The 21,038-nt window shown below is 53.4% G+C and overlaps 7 protein-coding genes across 7 annotated transcripts; 2 read left to right on the top strand and 5 right to left on the bottom strand.

Moving 5' to 3' along the window:
- Nucleotides 1-335: 335 nt before the first annotated feature.
- Nucleotides 336-1,595, bottom strand: FIBRA_07963 (uncharacterized protein; the record flags this gene model as incomplete). The annotated part of the gene is made up of 1 exon (XM_012329624.1): nucleotides 336-1,595. One exon carries the CDS (start codon nucleotides 1,593-1,595, stop codon nucleotides 336-338), a length of 1,260 nt encoding a protein of 419 aa, XP_012185014.1.
- Nucleotides 1,596-1,993: 398 nt separating this feature from the next.
- FIBRA_07962 (uncharacterized protein) lies at nucleotides 1,994-6,803 on the bottom strand (the record flags this gene model as incomplete). Its single annotated transcript, XM_012329623.1, has 6 exons — nucleotides 1,994-2,273; nucleotides 2,324-2,877; nucleotides 2,931-2,952; nucleotides 3,011-3,068; nucleotides 3,646-3,967; nucleotides 4,026-6,803. The coding sequence occupies 6 exons, from the start codon at nucleotides 6,801-6,803 to the stop codon at nucleotides 1,994-1,996; spliced, it is 4,014 nt and encodes a 1,337-aa protein (XP_012185013.1).
- A 1,833-nt stretch (nucleotides 6,804-8,636) lies between these two features.
- Nucleotides 8,637-9,824, top strand: FIBRA_07961 (uncharacterized protein; the record flags this gene model as incomplete). The annotated part of the gene is made up of 1 exon (XM_012329622.1): nucleotides 8,637-9,824. One exon carries the CDS (start codon nucleotides 8,637-8,639, stop codon nucleotides 9,822-9,824), a length of 1,188 nt encoding a protein of 395 aa, XP_012185012.1.
- Nucleotides 9,825-10,165: 341 nt separating this feature from the next.
- On the bottom strand, nucleotides 10,166-13,022 carry FIBRA_07960 (uncharacterized protein; the record flags this gene model as incomplete). The annotated part of the gene is made up of 4 exons (XM_012329621.1): nucleotides 10,166-10,331; nucleotides 10,390-11,510; nucleotides 11,569-11,672; nucleotides 11,729-13,022. The coding sequence occupies 4 exons, from the start codon at nucleotides 13,020-13,022 to the stop codon at nucleotides 10,166-10,168; spliced, it is 2,685 nt and encodes an 894-aa protein (XP_012185011.1).
- A 1,396-nt stretch (nucleotides 13,023-14,418) lies between these two features.
- On the bottom strand, nucleotides 14,419-16,136 carry FIBRA_07959 (uncharacterized protein; the record flags this gene model as incomplete). The annotated part of the gene is made up of 9 exons (XM_012329620.1): nucleotides 14,419-14,571; nucleotides 14,627-14,701; nucleotides 14,764-14,847; nucleotides 14,920-14,942; nucleotides 14,994-15,072; nucleotides 15,120-15,435; nucleotides 15,492-15,643; nucleotides 15,795-15,895; nucleotides 15,959-16,136. 9 exons carry the CDS (start codon nucleotides 16,134-16,136, stop codon nucleotides 14,419-14,421), a joined length of 1,161 nt encoding a protein of 386 aa, XP_012185010.1.
- Nucleotides 16,137-17,515: 1,379 nt separating this feature from the next.
- Nucleotides 17,516-19,520, top strand: FIBRA_07958 (uncharacterized protein; the record flags this gene model as incomplete). Its single annotated transcript, XM_012329619.1, has 5 exons — nucleotides 17,516-17,791; nucleotides 17,854-18,040; nucleotides 18,230-19,032; nucleotides 19,091-19,437; nucleotides 19,496-19,520. 5 exons carry the CDS (start codon nucleotides 17,516-17,518, stop codon nucleotides 19,518-19,520), a joined length of 1,638 nt encoding a protein of 545 aa, XP_012185009.1.
- Nucleotides 19,521-20,423: 903 nt separating this feature from the next.
- Nucleotides 20,424-20,891, bottom strand: FIBRA_07957 (uncharacterized protein; the record flags this gene model as incomplete). Its single annotated transcript, XM_012329618.1, has 2 exons — nucleotides 20,424-20,710; nucleotides 20,765-20,891. 2 exons carry the CDS (start codon nucleotides 20,889-20,891, stop codon nucleotides 20,424-20,426), a joined length of 414 nt encoding a protein of 137 aa, XP_012185008.1.
- Between the last annotated feature and the right edge of the window lie 147 nt (nucleotides 20,892-21,038).

Raw genomic sequence — 21,038 nt, 5'->3', positions numbered from 1 at the left:
GAGTCTTATCTCGAACAGTTTCATCACCTCAGACGAGTGCTCACCTCTCTATTTGATTCCTTGTGACAACCTGCTTTGGATTCATCAACTAGAGGAGAGGCAGTATGTGCGAAAACCATTGCAGAGTGCGACTCTTGTCTTAGAGACGTCGGCAATAAGAACATATACACTTTACAAACGATGTCTGAAATGGTGTATGGCAAGCTTAACAACGTGTTGAATGCATAGAGATGCATGCCGAATACCAAGCAGACCATAAGGAAGGATATGTAGAAAAGAGAACAACATCCGTTCACGCCTGCACGAACGAAATCACGAGAAAAGCCACGAAATAATCAGTCTGTATCTGGCTTGACCAGTTCGAGATAGCTTTCGGGAACCAACGCATGTCCGCCATCATCCTTTTCGACGACAGCCCAGCCAACGCCTCCTCCACGCCCAATGATATGTACGATCTGCTCCTCTTCCAGCGCCATCTCGGCCGTACCTTCAGGCTCGAACGAAAAGAGCGCACGATACAACCCCGGGACAGGAGGCGCGTCTTCGCTTGGGTATGTCTCTACTTCATCATCCTCTGTGAAATCATTCTCGTATGGATCTGGCCCCTCCTCCATTGGCGACGACGCATCAAAATTGCGCTCAAAATCCATGCGAGACGGCCCGTCTTCCGCGTTCGGAGCAGCGCTGGCATTACTCGAGCCCCAGCTGAAATGACTGCTCAGTGCGTTCCAGCGGAATGCACTACTCCAGCTCCCGCGCTGGTCCTCGATGAGGACGTCTTCCTCGGGTTTCGAGCTCGCCGACGACGACGACGCGGTTGAGTACGCCGAAGAGCGGTGTCGTGGACGGTTCGCACGCGGGACGTCAGACCCGCGTCCGACATGCCGGTCGTCTGACTTGGGAAAAGCGAAATCGCGGATTTTAACGAGTAGCGAGCGCCGTTTTTGCTGTGACTGCAGCGCGACTGTGGCGGTGGCAGTCGACGAGGTGGACGCCTCTGAGTCGTGCAAGCTCTGTGGGACTTTGGACTGGCGGCGCGACCTTGCAGCCGAGGACCGTCGCGAGAGCGCTGTGGACGCACGGCGCGAGACTGCGGGGCTCGGAGGTGCGGGACGAGACGAGGTGAGAGAGTTGTGATGAACTAGGACGGGCTCTGGAGTCTGTGGTTCGGGGATAGTAATCGTCGGCGTTGCTGGCGGTGTAGTCTGTACGAGCCCATTCCCGTTCATCGTCGGCGTTGTGGGAGGAGATACATCAGTCCGCGCAAACGTTGTCTTCATCGACGCAGCTGTGGGCGTGGAATTCTCGTCCATGTGGTCCTCGCTTTTATGTCTCTGAGCACTGTTACGCTTGGTTGTGGATCGCAGTGCAAATTCGTGGGCACCTAGACGAGGAGGTGGGAGAAAGGGCGAGCCTGGAGAGGGAAACGGAGACGACGATGGTGGGTGGTTGATAGAAAGAGAAAGGCGAGCGTTTGGACCGTCTGGATAACAATGGTAATCAGGTAGATTAGAATTTGAATGCTGATTGGAATTCTCCCAGGACAATAACAGAAGGGTTCCTAGCTCACCTATCACTTCCCGTACAACTGCCATGTATTTGTGCGCGATACCCGCAGGACGATGCAAAGATTCGACCGGCTTATTGCGGGCTAAGAGCAACCATTCCTCGTTGTCGTTGCTCCTCGCGTTGACAACGACAATCAATGAAACGCGATGAAACGCCGCAAGCTTTCCCAATTTTAGTCACCTTACTCAATAAGCCAATGGCGTCTAGACTGTCTTTCTAAGTAGACATCGAATAATATCTATATAGCGCTAATTAGGAAATCATGGCGGACGCCGTTCATCAAATTCCGATTTTAGGGCTGGCAACGGTCACGACGACGTGATTTAAGTCGGGCGTGTCACTTGAAGCCTAACTCGCGAAGAATACCTACCATACATTCGTCTATATAATTGAATATGCTGCTGCCAGTACAATTCGCTGCTCTTCAGCTGAAATATGCCGGGAGAATGTAAGCTAGCTTCTTCTTATCTTCCTCCTTCTGCTGGCCAGAACGAGGCATGATGGAGTATTGCATGGAGCCAACCTCTTCGGAGAAGAGATCTCCGTCTACCGCCGCGGCATGCAATTCCTCTAGGATTGTCGCTGCGACTTGGCGGGAGACGCGCGCATTTTCTTGCAGTATCTTGAACACTTCCGCAGCAGTCACCGAAGCCTCATGTGGTCGCCAAGAGTCATAGTCCGTCGCGGTGGCAATCAGCGCATAGCTAACGAGTATCTCAGCCTATGCCGCAGACAAACGACATGCTGCTCGCACCTTAGCTCAGCCTCTCGCGCAAGCTTCGCCTCCGGGAGCACGCTCATGTTGATTACATCCGCACCCCATGCTCTGTACATCTGGCTCTCCGCGCGAGTCGAAAACTGAGGGCCTTCCATACACACAATACACTTATCCGTGTGCAGCTTCGGGCCCTTGCCTGCCTCTGCCTTTACAGCCTCCTCGTCGAGCACCCTGCGCACGCGGCTCTCGAGCCATCGTACGAGCCGATTCGCGAAAGGGTCGCCGAAAGCGGCATGTGCAACAATGCTCGTGCCTTCAAAGAAGCTCGCGGGGCGCACGCCCTTTGTGCGGTCTATGATTTGCATGGGCAGCACAAAGTCTCCTGGGGCGACCTCCTCCCTAAGCGAACCCACGGCAGAGAAAGCGAGCACTGCGCGCACTCCGAGAGATTTGAGAGCGGCGATGTTCGCGCGTGCGGGTACAGTGGAGGGCGCGATGCTATGTCCGATGCCGTGCCTGGCAAGGAAAGCTACCTGGGTACCAGAAGGGAGGGCACAAATGGTAATGGGCGAGCTTGGGTACCCCCATGGCTGTGTAGCGTGATAAGTTTGGTGGATTTTAAGGTGATGAAAGAATATCCTACTGTCTCGGGGTTGACATGCTTCCTGATAAATTGCCTATGGATCAGCTTTACCTCTCAGAGTTGATGAATCCGCGACTCACACAAAGGTAAGATTATCTAGATGATACAATCCACTCCCCCCAATTACTCCAACAAAGACTGGGAGAAAGAGGATGTAAATTAGCGATCCTCGTCGTGCCGAATATATGGATTTGACATTACCACCTTCTGACGAGCTCATTTCTGCTATCACGTTTAGTTTCCGCAGTTGATACAACAGACGTGAAGTCGTGATATGAGGTGATCGTATTCGCCCAAGATCTGGCAAGAAAGGAAAGGATGGCAGCCTAAGACAAGCTTTATGCAGTGCGGAATAAATTCTACGATGTCGATCGATCATTCAAGTTTGTGCGATAACAAATAATCGCAACATCATGTCCTTCAAAGGGTAATAATAAATCAATAAATCTCAACATTTGCTCATGAAGTGTACATATTCTACATGATATACATGTATTTTACATGAGATCCATGGGAACTCACTGCGCAGCCTGTTGCATGCATGAGATCGTTTATATCTTCGTAATTCCCGTGATTCAGCTTGACTGCCCATTCAACAAATGCGGTCCCAGGATCTGCCGCACCAGCAACTCTATCCTGCTGCGGTCCTCGGCAACATGCCGCATCTCATTTTGCCAGCGAGCCTCTCGTAAGTCGTAAATCTGACGCATCTCACCAAGACTCCCTAAAGCCACCTCCAGCGCCCGCCGGAGCTCTTCTTCGCGCAAGCCTCCAGCTCCTGGTGAGCCGTCCGCAGATGAAGTCGACGCAGCAGAGAGCTGTAGCCGCTCAACAAGTGAAGGGCGCAGCGAGCGGGCATTACGTCTCTGCGCAGCGAGATAATTAAAGGAGCCACGGATGGTCGCCAACTTGGGTGAGTTTAACAAACCCGCATCTCGTCGGATCGAACGCGACGTGAGAGCGTGAAGCTTTGTTGAATGCGATGGGGCTGCTAGCAAAATTAACGTCGCATCCGTCTCGCGATCCAGCGCTTGGAACTAGCGAGCAGACTAGGTCAGCCGTAGACAGAGGCACCAAAAACGACGAAACACTAACCGCCTGCGAAAGCGCATCCCAACGCGTATCCCATCTCCTTCGGCGTTTCTGGGTGTTGTTCACATACGTGGGGTGGTATTCAAGTTCTAACAAGTCTTCTTCTTCACCCTCCTCTTCCTCGTCCACCCACTCGCCATCGTCGTCGTCGACTTGCTGCGTTACCCCGTTCCCGTTCCCATTCACATTCCCATGGCCGTTCCCGTTCACCCAAGAAGCTTGCGCATTGGCCTCGGCCACATACTGGTCCACAAACCGCTCTTCGCCAGCGGTCTCCTCGCCTGAACCCGAGGACGGCTCCGGACTCGTTTCGCGTGGCTGTGTACTCTCAACCCGAGGCGGCGGCTTCACGCGTCGAACTGTGCGCGCGCCACCTTGCACAGGACGAAGGTTGTTTACGGCCGTTTCTCGTTTCCTCAGGCCGCGTCCACGCATCGCCGGTGGCGGCGGCAGCTGCACTGGCTCATGGCTCGGGCTCGAGCGAATGCTCATCGTTGAGCCGGCTGCGCCCCCGTGGCCGCCGGTGCCTTGCATACCCATCATGGGCAGGAACGGATACGGATAATATCCTGGGGCAGGGAAAGGCGTCGCAGGAGGCGAGAATGTCGAGTCCGTCTGGGGTTGAGGAAGACCATTGTTCATCGCATAGACCTGCAACTGGCGCTGGATCTGCTCACGAATGAATTCAGGGCTGTTAATGTCAAAGCTGGATGAAGGCGCCTGCTGCGCGGCTGCGATAGCGGTGCGCCGTATGTGAGTGAAGGGATATGGGTACGGAGAGCCAATCGGACGGGTTTCTATCTCGGATTGTATGGCAGAGATAAGGGGGGACGGTGCGGCCGTCTGCGAATGCGGTGTTGGAGGGATGGGCGCGTTAGGACGAGATCCGGGCGTCTGGAGGTACGAGCGGATGTATGAAGAAGTCGGATCTTCAAGCACACTCTGCAACTCATCTGGGGGAGGAAGAGGTAAGGGGGGTTGAAATGGAGGGTAGACCATACGTTGTTCTCCTGCGCGCCCCGCGGCATATTGACGAGCGGTCTCAGCTTGCTGTCTCGACAGATCTGCAAGCTGCTGGGGCTGTGTTGTTGATTGTTGCTGGGGTGCAGATGGCCGCTGAGTGCTCGCAGAGGGACTCTGGTCGCTGCTTCTCAAGCTATTAACCGTGTGTTCAAATAAAGTCGGGTCGAAGCTCCGCATGCCCAATTGATCAGTCGATCCCGAGCGATGCTTAGCCCGAACCGTCTTCTGGTAGTCTCCGTTGACCTGCGCGTACTGGCCATTTGGTTGCGAGTACTGTCCATTAGATGCGACGTATTGCATCGTCCGATCGGGTAGATTCACTGAAGGAGAACGGGGAGTATAACCAGAACCGGTCTCTGACTCTTCACTGTTCTTCCCCTGCTGCAGATGTTCGTCATCAACTTCCTCGTTCAACGTCATATCGTCTTCATCGTCGTCAGAATTGCTGGCTGCACGTTTGTGCTCACGACGTGCCTCGTATCGCACCGCCTCCGGATAGACTTCAGAAGTCGGTATCGGCGAGTGACGGTCCTCGTACTCGGGATCGTGGTCAACATAGTGCCCAACATCTTCTTCAGGCTCTTCCTGCACTGGCAGGGATCGATCGGGGGGTCGAGTCGCCATAGCCTGCAATGGGGGAGTGTGACTCGATGCAGCAAGTTTCGACGTGGCAGGGGGGGTCGAGCGCGTCGCAGCTGCCTCGGCGGCAGCAGAACCAAGTGCAGGCTTTCGCAGGGCAGGCGGCGTGGGACCCTGTGCGTTGCCGGATTGGTAGCCCTCGGACACGTACTGCGTATAGGCAGCGGTTCGCTCACCCGGTGACGCCATTGGCGTCTGATACTGAGGCGATCCGCGATACTCAGGCGTACGGTTAGCGACCGAGTGATTCTCGAGCGAGGAGATGGACGAGACCGTCTGAGAACGGTCACGGGTCTTCGGGCTCTCGCGCGCATTCTGGGCTTCCTTCTCTCGCACCTGACGCTTTGCTGCTTGGGCACTGCCGTTGTCTTGCTCCTTAGGACTGGACCGACCTCCCGCACGCACTCTCTCAACTGCCGGATCCTTCGCCGCAGGGTTCATGGAGTGCTGCAAAAGCAGGCTTAACCCACTCGACGCCGCGCCGCCCGCATACGCGACACCAGACGTCCCTGCAGGATGCGAGAACTGCCCCTGCGCCTGCTGCAAATCTGCCCTTTCAATCTCTGCCATTAACTCTTCCGTCATCTGCCACTTCTCATCCGCACCCTGGTACTGAGTCAAGAACTGTGGAGGCGGAACCCGGTTGATGGGCCGTGGATGATGAGGGTTCTGCGCAACCTGCGCAAGGACGTTGGGCTGGCTCTGGCTATGATGCGGGCCTCCTGGCGGAAGCGGGATGAGATGAGGGATAATCGGCTGGCTGTGAGAGTGCACAAGTGGCGGTGGAGAATTCAGTCGTTCGGGACTGCGCTCACGTGCATGTGTTGAAACAGACATCTTCGAAGCAACAGGAGAGATGCGAGAAGTAGGTGGAGGCGTTCGTCGAGACTGCTGAGAAGAGTTCGAAATAGTTGGACTAGGCTGTTGACCTGGAGGATAAATGGCTTGCGAATTCTGGGTGGCAAGAGCTTGTGCGACCGATGGCACGTTGGGCATAGAGTGTGCCTTTGCGGCCCGCTGTCTTTCACGAAAAGAAGGCGATGGTGTCGATTCACGGGGCGCAATGCCTTGGATGGTTCCTATAAATAACGAGGAGTGGAAATGAGTACCAAGGGGCATGAAAATTTTACAGTGGTGAAGATTGTGGAGCGAGACGTTCGGATATGCCCTATTGCCAAAGTAATCTACGATGGAGCTATCACCACATCCTCACGCCGTGGGGATACGATCATAGCATCCTCACCGCTCAATAAACAATAAAATAAGAAGCGGGCATAGGTGGTAGGTCCGCAAAATGGGATCGGGTCATTTACGCTAAGCTTGTGGCCGTCGTCAAGCGTTACATCACTTAGAAGCCGATGATTAGAACGAAGGCGAAAGGCTGATCGACTGTTGCGACGAACAGCTGCGAAAGGTAACGTTGAAATCCAACATAAGCAAAAACCATCCGAAAAGATGCATCTTCTGATCAATTAGACTCAAAGACGTAAAAGACAACGCTGCAGGATCTTCGTAGCCAAAAGAGCAACGGGTCCGCTGCGAGCAATAGTCGGACCAGTCGAACGCTAGGTCTATAGCCATCGCAAGGTACCAGGTCGCGTGCGGGCTAACAGTGAAAGGATGAAACAGACAAAGAAGACATACCTTGTGTTGCTGGGTGCATCAGAGGTTTCCTGGTACGCTGCGGCGACTGACTAGACATGATCTGGGTTGGTTCAAAGGGGAGGACAGATAGGAGGATCGTAGGAACAGGACGAACTTTGTGTGCGGATAAGAGATCGAGCTTTCAGTAGTGATTCATTGTACTCGCGTTTCCAACGTGGCGACGGGCATGCAATAAGAGGGACATGGCCCTGGCGCACAACGAGGTGGACGACCAGGTAAGGAAGGTAAGCATGGTTGCCTCGAGGCTGATTACCGCCATCGGCCAACACTCGGTCCGAAATATGCTACAAACTTACCCTTCAAACATATCCATCAGGTTCATCTCGCTCGCATCGTCCACATGGGTGTGCAACCAGAAGAGCTGCGGTTATCATCACCGCCGACGCCGGCGAGACAAATGGGCTGCATGCGCGCCATTGTATTCGTTGACAGCGCTTTCGAACCAGGCCTGATTCCCAGAGAATAGCATGCGGGCAAGAGAATGGAGAAAACAGGGCCGTTGCTGGCTGGGATGGCTGCCCGTCGCCACGCCCCGGGTGGACTTGTCGACATACTTAGGAAGACACTCAGTGATAAAAGTATTTATGCACAATTTCATACACTTAGTCGTCACTTATTGAAACCATTTTCATTTGGGCGCCGTCAAGTCATATTCTTGCAGAAAATAAATTTCTCAATGCTCTCGCACCCCAACCATGAGGCTGCTGCCAGCTCACGAATTCAATCATCGGTCTCACATTCGCCACCCAAATGACAGCATCGGGCGTCCATGCTGCAGCCAGCATTCATCGGCATAAAATGAGTATCATGGACGACCGGACATGTGTGGGGATGAAATGGGTCGGGTAACCAGGCGAACTTTACGGCTACGTCCTTTGTACTTGCTTCCAGAAACAAGCTGAACATGTCCCATCAGACTGTGCAACCTACAGCCAAACTAATTCGTTCACAGGAAGAAAGTATCACAGTTGACACGATCGACGGGAGAACCTACCTAGGCCTCAGAGAGGCTCACATCTCAGTCTGGCCTGACAGATTCCCCTGCTCTGAATATTGCTCGGGACAGCCTCTACTGCTGACCGCCAACCTCTTGGGCTACATTGTCAGCCATGCTACAGAGCTATATAGTCCCCATGAGAAAGTGTCTGTCTTGTACACCTGTCCTCACAGCAAGTCTTCCTACAAGCGGTCCCATCTTGGTTATTCCGGTAATAATCCACACTTCGACGCAACGACACGAACCTACCCACAGCAACTGTTCATCTTCGCGTACTCTTGGTTCTCGCCATGGCCCCTTCAAACGTCACCCACCGTCTCGCCCGCAGTATTTCCTACGTTGTCATATCATCTAGTCCTTCTGGACGGATGACACTTCCTCTCATCGATCCTGCTACAGGGGAGCTCGAACATTATGTTCTCGTCAAGACGAAGAGTCCATCCTCGACCGCTATCACCACTCCCATCAAAGCAGAGGTGCGCCCCTACTCGTCTCGACGCACGCTTTCCGAAAACGGCGCGCTTTTCTCCATCTCCCCTGCAAGACGCACGAAACATGAACAGCGTCTCGCTCAGCTCTCCGAGCGGTACTTGCTCGATGTGTCGCCGGACGCATTGAGGCTCGTCGAAGAGGATGGCAAATGCTCATATATTGCGCGTTCCCAGCCTTCCTCGCCTCCCTGTCCAAAACTCAAATCTTCGGCCTTCTTCAGGCGCTTCGATGTCCGCAGCCCCGCGCACCATGGGACCCCGTCGCTGGTCAACGAGACTGATATCTCCTTACTCTCTAGCCCATCGTGCTCGCTCACACACACGCCTTCTCGCCGCTCACGCTCACCTTCTACACGCGCGACAGGGTCTAGCGAGTTCCCCTACGCGAACGTGAGTGTTTCTGAGGGCAATGAGTCTGTCCTAGTGGGCCTGGGGCTCTCAGGTGTGATGAACGAAGACGGGTCGCCGTTCAACGGTCTTGGCCTCCTCCCCCGCATCGACTGCTCGACGCCCGCCGAGCACCGCGCGCACGACGCATGGACGCTCTTCGGCGACCGCCGCGACCTCGCGCACTCTGCACACTCACAAGATGAGGACCTCGATCCAGAAGCGCTCTTCTGGAGAGACGCGACCGCGGCGGACTTCCGGAAGCGGCTCGACGAGGAGGTACAGAAGTGCAAGCAGTTTCCGAACCGTACCCAGTCCCCCTCGCGACTGTTGGCCTCATATTCGTTCAGTACGCCGTTGATGGGCCTTCGCGCGTCTGGCTCGTTTAGGATGGCCCAGTATCGAGAGCACGTCGCTGCACGAGGGAACGTGCATCGTCACAGCGTGCCATGTGCCCCGTTACGGGACGGCATCTTCTTATCTGGCTCATCGTATGGTGGGGACAATACCGTTGGAACACCGACTCCCACTGGATTGCGCAGGGTGTCTCTCGGACTTTCTCTCCGCGACGTCAGTCGTCCTGCATCGACGAGCTTGTAACTTATCGTTGTTGTTACGCTTATAAGGCAGACTGGGATGCACGTCTCCTTTACTTCGTACTATGCTTATGCTCATGCTCATGCGGCAGTTGATATCGCTGACCACGCTAGCATAGAACATGGTTCAGCTGCATACAGGAAGTAAATATATTATTGTGAAGCATGTCGAAAGCAAACATTTCAGAGTTTATCATTAACAAATTCGTGCTTGAGAAGCGGAATATCGTCATGAACCATAATTTAAAGACTGTAAAACGATAGTTAGAGTCAGAATACCATGGTTCGTAAAAATGCTGCCTACGTCAAAAATAATAAGTTAGGCAAAAAGTACCACGACATAAATTAGTCGAGAGTCAACTTCATTTCTGCAATTTCTTCTGGAGTCATGTTGACGAGCAACTCAAATCCCGGCGGATGTTCGCTCTCGACGTGGCTAACGATTTCCTGCCACGAAGCATCTGCCTTGTATATAGTAACAGGAAAAGTATCGACAAGTTTTTGCCTTGAGCTATCATAGGCCGCAAAAAAAAATAATCAGTGCTTGAATTAAGTGAAAGATTCCATACGGTACGTGCCTGCACATCCTGCAAACGAGCATATTATCAGCTGTCCTCCGGTAGGCGAGGTCGATATGAGATATGCTCAATTGTTTTCTTGGCGACGGAATCGTGCTCGAACTCGAGCTCGACCCTGATAGTTGCTGATCGTCGGCGAGCAGAGTGTCGTCACCCATATTAACATTATCCTCTGCCTCTTGTGCGGTTTCAGTTTTTCCGGCTTTCCCTGCATTTGGAAGGGGAGCAAAGTCAGCAGCGGGAGAAGCCACAGCCACGTCTGGCTTGACGTCCTCCTCTTCTTTGATGAGTTCGTCGGATTCTTCTTGTTTTAGCTGACCGGCATCCGGTTTGCGCTCCTCGTCCTCCCCTGCGCCTTCGTCGTCATCGTATTCCAACTGCAAGTCTATCACCATATCCCGCTCAGCTATTTCTGCCTCCGCATCGGGCTGCGTCCGTAAGGGGGGCTCCGCATTTTCCTGTCCTGACCTTCCTGCTACATTCGAAAAGGGATTCACAATAGGGGCAGGAGCAGGGGCAGGAGTGGAAATATTAATCCTTTCAGCGATCACCTGCGAAGGCGGCTGCCACGAGATAGGTCCAAGCATCTTTGCAATGTCCCGCTCGAGACTCGCCCATCTCTCCGAAAAGAAAGCCACCGGATCCGCACTTGTGCTGAAATCCGCATCCTCTGCTATCCGTCTCCTCTTTGCTGAAAAGACCATTTCTGCAATGCTTGCCTCTGATGAAGTTCGCTCACGCTTCTTCCCCACTTCATGCGCATCCGCGACCACTCGTGATAGATTATCATCACGCTCCTCATCGGATCCCTCGAGCGTGAGATCAATGACGTCTTGCATTGCCGGTGGTAAAGGGGAAGAGAGGGCACGATTATTTCCGCCTTCTGGGTCAGCAGTCCCCAGCCTCGAGTTTGGAGGCGTCACCACACCAGCAACACCAGCAGCGACAGGCATAATTTTAGGTGCATGCACCCGCTCAGAATCTGAGGATAACGGCTGCTGAGCTTGAGCCCCCGCAGATGGCGATTTGAGGATGGAAGCGATGGCCTGCGGAAGCTCTTGCCAGGACCCTGATTCCGAACCTTCCGCTGAAGAACTCTGCTGCGATACGTTCTAAGGGACGCACACATGAGCTGGGAGTGCAAAGTTCCAAATGTAACCTGACGCGCACCTTTCTGAAATATTCCTTCATCAGCTCGAGATCGTGCTCCGCCTTTATCCTCTTCTGTTCCTCGTACTTTCTCATTTGCTCTTCCTGCTTTGTCTGCTCCAGGACTCAAATCAACACAGGTAAGACGAATGACCATACGAACGTCAACGAGGGCACGCACGATTTGAGATCAGTAGGTTCCGTTCCTTCTCCAGAGACACGTTTACAGAGCCATTAGTTTCTCGCTCGCTTGCCTCTACAACTAGCTTCGCCAAAGCCGCATTCAAGCGCGTCCTATCGTTCCACAACCTCAGACACTCGTCATTCATTTGCTTTGCCCTCTCATATAAACTCATGAACCCCTGCTTCCACCTCAAGGACGCCCCCAGTAAAGTCGCTCTATCGTTTTGGGCTTTATCACGCTCACGCAGCGCCGCATCGCGCTGACCATGGCTGTCGGCGATCATAGCATAAAGCTCAGCTATGCGTCCATTGAACAAACGAACGGCATTTTTTTCACGGGCGCCATAGTGCTCTTTAATCGTTGAAAGCTCTTCGTGCAGCGTCGCCTCCGCGCGGACCATGGTCTGCTCCATGATTTCGCGGACACCACGAAATGTCCCCCGCGCATGAGCACCAGTATCCCATTGCGTCGGGCTCCAGTTTGGAAAGCTTTGCACTTGTGTTTGAGCTTGCCCGTTATTCTGAAGTTGAGGCTGAGCTGGGGGCTGAAGGGGCTGAGGTCGAGGGCCGACAGTCGTCTCTGAGCTGGGCGTGGGATTGTGATGAGGCCTATGTGATGATGCCTGGCGCGAGTGGTTGGATGGCCCCGCGAGTGGCTGCTGAGATGGCATGTATCGAAGCTGGGCAAGAGCAGAGGTTAGCATCGGGAGACGAGTGGGCGGGAGCGCGCTTGCCTGGTTTGGTTGCTGCAAGGAAGTGGAATTGTGGCCATGGCCGGAGACATGGCGCGGGAGATCAAACTGTCCTGCCGCAGAAGGCAGCCGTGATTGACTCTCACGGCGACCTTGCACTTGCACTTGATCGCGGCGTTGATGGGGCTGGCCTTGGGAGGTGGAAGGATGTGCGGATGGCTGAGGAGGATAGGCGTGCGCCGAGCTGGGCCGTTGTAGACTTTGCTGCTGGAGTAGTTGCTGAGCCCGAGCATGCTGCTGTTGGTTATAAGCCTGGATCTGCGCCGCCGTAGGATATCCCGGATCCAATATCGCCTGCATCGGAGGATGAGTTTGCTGATGGCGCTCCAAGCCACCCGGCGGCAGAATGTCTGCCATTGACATATCGACTGCTGCCGTTGGCATCGACATGGGCAGTTTAGCAGAAGGCGGGGGAGTGGGGAGATGGTTGTCGCTCGTCCGCGACTGACTTCCAAGGCCGGCAGTGTTCAGCCTTGAAAGAACAGGATGGCCGGCAGCAGCATTCTGCTGAGTAGACTCGGCACTCGTGTGTGACTGCATGGCTGGAGCAGAAAGGACACAGATCTGTCGCCCCTGCTCCTGGTTTATATGTATCTCTCCAGCAAACGGGAAGATGATTAGGAGAGAGGTAGAAGAAAATCTTGCCCAAGGCTTCTAGCTCTTTGCCTGGGTGAGGATGGCGCCCCGCCTGCCGTAATTATACCGGACTCGGCCAAACGTGACTCCAGATGACAGCGCGTGTGAAACGATTGCGATAGGCGATCACAAAACGCCTCGTCGACGAGGTTGCAAAGGCCGCACGGACAGAGCATGTTCACCTTTGGCCAGGGATTTATGCGGCTTATTTCTTTCGACCGCTGGGAGATCTTGACTCACTCGATCTGCTGAATCATCGACATCCCCCCGAGTCTTTTTTATGCGCCAATTACTGACGCCCACGTGACTGACGCGTCGCGACGCGACGCGACTCCATGTTGCGCGTGGGAGAATGACCCATGCCGATTGCACTCTTTCTTGAAACTCTTTCTCTAGCAAGTTAATAACTTCGTTTTGTGGGGACCCTTGTATACATTCACTTACCCTCCAATCTCATAGGACCAAGCGGAGGCAATTCACTCTAGGAGCTACCCCTGGAAGACAAAGGCACGTGCAGTAGTGGCGTACCGAGTCGATTGAATTTGCTGCGCTCAACACATTGCGAAGTTATCGCTAATACGGCCAAGTTGAAGCTGAAGGCTTTGGCCTTCAAACATTCTATTTTGTACAGGTGAAGAAGGCGAATGATCTGGTAGGTGAACATCGGAGGGAAAGGGGCCACCAGCTCGACCTCCTCCAATCTTTAAGTAACACTCGTGCGGCGCACATCATCATGATTCAACTCCGCTCACAATGCAATCGATGCTGACATTGATTCATCGGTAGAACAATCATAATATTGGCGACATTGGCAGCCATCGGTGGACGTTCTGGTAGAATATACTCTATGTACAGCCCCCAATATATCCCTAAAGCCCGTATCGATTTGTATATGCACAGTATCGAGAAAATCCTAGAGTGAAACTGGCCCTCGTGCTTTTCGAGCTTACCACCCCTACATATCGCTTACAGTGGGTCGTTGAAATGACAGGCGCGCTGTATCGGGCGGTCTGGAATTGCCTGACAGACTTGGCTGGAAGTTAGTTTAGTGATGCTTCGTGCGGATCTAGGACGTGCATCGTGTAATCGCAGAGGTGATACAAAATTCCACGATGCGATTCGGAATAAAATATCATTGACACTACAAATCATTACAGTGGCTGTCTAAACTACAATAATATCAATCCACCTGGGAATCCCGATCCATTCCGCCTTCTATGCAGATACAATGTGGAACGTTTGCCGAGCTTGAGAGAGAAGAGTTTAACATTACAGGGAGTGCGCTGACCAGGAGCCTCTATCATAATTCACCCGCCGAACGCACATGAAGTACTGCCTGCTCCGTATCCTGAGGTTTTGTCTCCTTTCCCTCAATCTCATTCAGCCACTCCCGCACAAAACGATTGAACACTTTCGGGAATTCGAGCTGCGGCCAATGCGCTCCATCCATAGTCTATCCGCCCGGTCCATCAGCCAGGAGTCAATAGACCTAACACGAGCAACGTTACCTTCACTGCTAAATTCGGAAGGAAGTGTTGCGACCTGAGTAGCTGCATGGCTTTTTCCCAGTTTGCGACAGGATCCTGTGCAGCAATGTCGGAAGGTCCATGAGACATAGAAGTCAGGGGTGAATATATGCGCGTACATGGATCGGAAGGATTGCCAGTGCTGGCTGGGGTATGGTGTAGTTACCCTGCGCGTGGATGAACTCCCAGGAACCAAGCTGATTCTGTATGTTTACGGATAGTAGGGTATATGCGTCAGAAAACGAGCGAGAGACGCAGCAAAGCGCATGACATACAGCTATGGTGTAAAATTCAAGAGCTGCAAGTGATGTTAGATGACATCGATGTACAAAATGCAAAAGTGACTTACTGAACTCGAAGCCCTGTATGCTGTACTGCTCCACCCAGTAGTCCTCCTCCTCTTTTGTGAAGAACGGGATAGGTGGAATCTGTGCGCGTCGGTCATCTATCAACATACGCATTCTACGTTACTCACCTCCTTCACCTCCTTCCATGCGCCCAAGTACGTTGTCGTCGATTCTAAGAATGTCTCCGGCGGAGGGCTCGCTACTGTGCGCAACGTTGCCCTGAGCGTCCGCCGCACGTCCTTGTTCAGCTCCACGGACGCGGAGTCGGGGGACTCTCCCAGGTAGATCTGGTATGCGAGCCGCGGGAGGTACGGCACGAGCGCGCTCGATGGCGCAAAAGAGCCCTCGGAGGGCATGTATGGGACGACAGCACCAAGCACGGCGGTGATGCGGTCGGGCCGCATGCGTGCGGCTTCATAGCAGAGCTCGCTGCCCCAGTCATGTCTGAAGAATGGCGTCAGGACGAGAGAAGGGAGAGCAGGACGTAGGACCCAACGTACCCCATGCACACAGCGGTGTTGACCCCAGCATGCTCCAGGACACACATAAGGTCACCAACCATATCTGCCCAGGTACCAGACGCCACGAAGTCCCCGGGATGTGTGGAGTTTGCAAAGCCGCGGTTGTTCGGAATGATGAGGCGGTAGTCATCCTGGACGGGAGGTCAGTGCGAATATCAGGCGACGGGCTATGCACATAGAACGAGGGCAAACGGGACGTGCGTTGCACGCCGTATTCACACACAGATTCCGAGGTGTCTGACAGGAGACATGGGAGCGTGACGAAAGCGAATGGACGCGTACCTTGAACTCCTCGACTTGGAACTTCCAGCTATGCCAGAGACTGGGCCAACCGTGCACCATCAGGAGGGTCCGTTCTGCTGTCGGGTTCACGTCGATGTACTCTATTTCGTCGCAACACGCTGGTAAGCCGAGCACGCTGATATGAAAGCGAGAAAGACGCATACCGATCTGGATATCCTCCAGCGTTCGCGCGGCGCGGTTGAGTGCTTTGCAAGTTGTCGTCTTCTGTGGAAGGTCTTGTGGGCGGAAGGACACCTCAATGCTGCTCTCCGAAATGTCTGCCGCACGGGCGCAGAGGGCAGCACTGCCCGCAAGAAGAAGGCACGACGGGAACAGACGCATATATGCGGCCTAAGCTTGCGGGGGGTGTGAGTGTGGGTTGGTGCGGGAGGAAGGGAATGAAATGTGGGTGGACGGCGAAGATGCCGACATGTCCGCCCGCGCCCGCACATATATAGGTGCAGAACGGGCGGGAGCTAGAGGACAGATGTGTCACGGCCACGATGCCTGATATCGTGGTTCGGGGATTAGCTGCAGACGCAAGTGCCGGTCCCGGTAAGTGGCATGGCATTGCAGGCGTCGACGTTTGTGGTTGGGTGCCTTTCCCTCTCCGGAGCGCCCTATGGTCGCAACGCCGGCACAGCCCAGATACGAGCCTACCAGTTCAACAATCTTAGCCCTGGTCCTCAGGCTCGATATGATTTCGATCTTGAACAACGTGTTGGGCGCAGACGAGTTTCCTATGCTCTAAATGCCGCCTGTCTATTTCGATGCATTTCTCCACATGGCGCCAAATGTTCTGGAGAAGGCGCTATGATACCGTGCACAGGTGAGTACTTATGATATCAAGTCCAGGTGGGCAGATGGGTTAGAATTTGAGACAGAGATCATCATCAAGGATGGCTATCTTTATGTCGACTCATCAGGCTCGTGTCGTCCTTCAAGTCACGTCGGTCAGTATGTGCAGATGGAAGCCGGAAGATGAGCGACACAGCCATCCGCCTGAGGCTGATACCTACTCCGAGTCTGCTCGCAGAATATGCAAGTCTCTGTAGAGTACGACTTAAAATTCAAATCAAGAAGTACGTAATTTTCCAATTCGACTTGTCTGCAGAGATTATATGTCCATGTGTGTGACATGTGTGCTTGAAAATGGTTCCGTTTCCATCCAGCGTCGTCGTCACGATCGGTTGCAACGTCTTTGAATATGATCGGATGTTACCTGTGCCGCGTACTGAGTACAGATCATCTCCGTCGTACTCCAGATATTCTCAGTCACTGCTTTGTGTGTACGGCCCCGGGCCATTGTTGTGTAGATTTTGATCGGGGTGATTTTATGGCTGTTCTTGTACCACCGGCTAGTGAAGTGGGTCACAGCCTTATTGCAGCGCCGCTATTGAGATATGTATCGGTTTTATTACTGCCTCAGTCGTCGCATTCGTCAATGAGTTCCGAGGAAATTCACTGCGAGCTAACGTAGTGATGCGCCTGGCGCTTGTCGCAGTTCTCCAATTAATTGCCTTACTGCATACAAAAAGGAGCTTCTGATTAACATTTAAATACTTCCTGCTTCTAAGTCGCAAACTAAATATGTTATATATCTCCATTTAGATCAATCACGTGTATGACATTAGACGCCCGTCCCGCAGAAAGCACAAATTTCTCCCTTTTGTCAGTTTTACTGGCTGCCACCATCGTCTCTTTCCCTTCAAGTGATGACAATGCCCACCAAAACCTTTCTCGACCCCTCTGAAGCTTTCGAGCATCTTAAGCACTATGATGGAGCCGACGGCCTCTCCGTTGGCGAGCTTATGAACTCCAAAATTCACGGCGGTTTGACCTACAACGACTTCCTCATGCTGCCTGGTAAAATTGACTTCGCCGCCCACGAAGTCGTTACGGAGAGCAAGATTACTCGTAATGTCGTTCTCAAGACCCCATTCATGAGCAGTCCTATGGACACCGTCACAGAGGGCGAGATGGCTATCTCTATGGCGGTGAGCGTGTACACCGCACGACTCCTGCAGTGTGTTCGACTACTCTCTGCTTGTCCTTGTAGCTCCTCGGAGGCATCGGTGTCATCCATCACAATCAGTCGCCCGAGGACCAGGCTGCCATGGTGCGTCGCGTAAAGCGTCACGAGAACGGTTTCATCACGGATCCCGTCGTCTTGTCACCCTCTCATCGTGTAGAGGACGTACTCGATGTAAAGGAACGGCTTGGTTTCTCTGGTATCCCCATCACTGGTAAGTAGCGTGCGTTTGACCTAGAGCCAATTTGGGCACTGTATTGTGATGATTTTACTATCCATACCTTCGTTCTTCCGAGCAACGCGTTGTACACGCGTGATATGCGGAACCGATTATCATTGGCTTTCTTCTGACTCGTCTCCGTTACCTTCGCTTCTTATACCAGGCACTGATGTCATCTTGCAGATTCCGGCGCGCTGGGCGGTAAACTACTCGGGATCGTGACTAATCGCGACATCCAGTTCCGTGCTTCGTCTACGCCTCTGTCCGACGTGATGACCAGCAGTCTGGTGACTGCGCCGGAAGGGGTCACGCTCGAGGAGGCTAACGACATTCTCCGTGACTCCAAGAAGGGCAAGCTGCCTATCGTCGACAAGGAAGGCCGGCTCACGTCCCTTCTCGCGCGGTCCGACCTCCTGAAAAACCAGAATTTCCCGCTCGCCTCCAAACTACCCGCCAGCAAGCAACTCTACGCTGCCGCAGCCGTTGGGACGCGTCCCGCAGATCGCGACCGTCTCACTTTGCTTGTTGAGGCTGGGCTGGACATCGTCGTGCTCGACTCGTCGCAGGGGAACAGCGTGTTCCAAATCGACATGATTAAGTGGACTAAGAGCAGATACCCGAAGCTGGAGGTCATCGCAGGGAACGTCGTCACACGCGAGCAAGCAGCGAGCCTCATTGCTGCAGGCGCAGATGGCTTGCGCGTTGGGATGGGATCCGGGTCGATCTGCATCACACAGGAGATCATGGCGGTTGGGCGGCCGCAGGCAACGGCTGTGTATGCAGTCGCGGAGTTTGCGAGCAAATTCGGTGTCCCGGTCATCGCGGACGGAGGAGTTCAGAATGTCGGGCACATCGTGAAGGCGCTCGCGCTGGGTGCGGGAGCAGTAATGATGGGCGGTCTGCTTGCGGGCACGTCGGAGGCACCGGGAGAGTACTTTTATCACGAGGGTAAGCGCGTGAAGGCGTATCGCGGCATGGGCAGTCTGGTTCGTGTTCCTCGTGGTTGTGCGCGCGCTGTGTCATGATATATTCTTCAAATCACAGGAGGCGATGGAGCAGGGCAAACCTGTACCTACATCCGCTGCGAACGGTATCACTAGCAATGGGCCGACGAAGAAGAAGGGGACAACGCACGAGAACGCAGCGACGACGCGCTACTTCTCCGAGTCATCTGCGGTGAAAGTTGCGCAAGGTGTATCCGGGGATGTGCAAGACAAGGGTTCGGTGCTGCAGTTCGTGCCGTACCTGTATGCGGGTCTGCAACATTCGTTCCAGGATATCGGCGTGCGTAGCGTGTCGGAGCTTCGGGAGGGCGTGAAGGAGGGTAAGGTGCGTTTTGAGCTTCGTACGGCGAGTGCGCAGGTTGAGGGTGGGGTTCATGGGTTAAATTCGTAAGTGCTGCCATGACCCAATTGGAGTTGTCGCTCATTTCTTGTTCTGTCTTACCAGATACACGAAGCGGCTGTTTGCATAGGTAGTTTGATGATCTGGTGGGCACGTTGTATCGCTAGTGTTTTGACTGACGCATGCTATGTTCATGATGCACATATTAAGAGCAGGATTTTGTACACGCATCTTGGCTGATGATCATAGTCAGTCGCCTGATCTACCATATCTCTACTGGAGCCGGTCTCTTCACGAACACGTCGACTTTGCATCATCAAGCTTCAAGCCTCTAGAACAACAAGATGAGTGCAAAAGAGAATCTAAGCGACCGCGGCGACATCTCAGATCGAGCTGGAAATGTGATGTGGAGTCCATTTGGACTCGGACGTGCTTTCGAGATGGACATGGTAGCCATCAACACTTGATACCGTATTTGCACACTATATGTACTTACATTTTTGTATTTTCTACACATAATTGTCTTACAATCAAATTGCAAAGTACTACTTCGTGCAATAGAGGCTCAATGCCTGAGCCCATGGCTCCCAGGATATCAATACGAAGCCGTGTGGGTGCAAAGTATGTAGCATGCTCTCCTAAACCCCGATCGCCGCGCTCATTACCTCGAAGCTTTTAGGATTCTCCGACTTCCGAGTCGGCACCTGCTCAACAAGAGCAGACTTTAGTCAACTCAGCAGCCAAACAGCATAAGAGACGTAAACTCAAGTTTCAGACGGTGTTTCTCGGATATACTATGCCCTACGATGCGTTGGTCGAGTATGCAACGAGGAAAAATTTCGCCGCAAAGCTTGGTGATCACCTGGAACCACTCCCACGTATGACTCTGATCAATACTGCGCTAGGGCGCGTAGTGCAGAGTGTCAAGGATGGCGTGTTGCCCTACGTATAATGATGGATGCTTCATGGCGCACAAGGTTGGGTATACAATATTTATGGATCTATGAATCTCGCCGTACGCATGACATGCTACCTACAACCATTGCCAAATCTTCCTCCACATATAGCTGGACTCCTGGAATATACTGCGTGCTGTGCTCTGAATCCGGCTCCAGAAACGGCTCATCGGACTGGTGCTGTCTCCCCTGTCTGGACCACTGACCCATCCAATCAGGGCTCCTAGTCCTGCTGCAGCTGTCGCCGATGTAATTATCCAAAGGAAGGGAATGCTGCCACCCATGGTAATGCTCTGGCAGATTGCGAACATGGATCCTGCAACCACGTTGCCGATTGATGATTGAATTCCAGCGGCCATGGACCCTGCACCATAGTATGTGAGTAATATTGAGGGACAATTCAATGGATTGTGTCTACCTGCCGCAACACCTCCTGGGGTGAAGCCTATTGTTCCGAGTATGGGTGGACAAAGGTAGCTGAGACCAATGGCAATGAGGGCACTGACGATAGCAGCGTTGACAAGGCGACTCCATGGTACGGGCATCGTTGATTTTGCGAGAGGGAGGGGTGGTAATAAGTGGGCCTAGGTCAGCAACGACTGGCTACTGTTGAAGCTGTACTATGTCAGCGCACGCTCAGTTGTGGGGGGAATACAGCGACTAAGATTACCTGTACTATGTCAGCGCACGCT

This window comes from Fibroporia radiculosa (genome assembly GCF_000313525.1).
Source record: "Fibroporia radiculosa TFFH 294 genomic supercontigs, scaffold20985, whole genome shotgun sequence".
Classification (NCBI taxonomy): Eukaryota; Fungi; Basidiomycota; class Agaricomycetes; order Polyporales; family Fibroporiaceae; genus Fibroporia; species Fibroporia radiculosa.
This window is presented reverse-complemented; position numbering and strand designations above follow the sequence as displayed.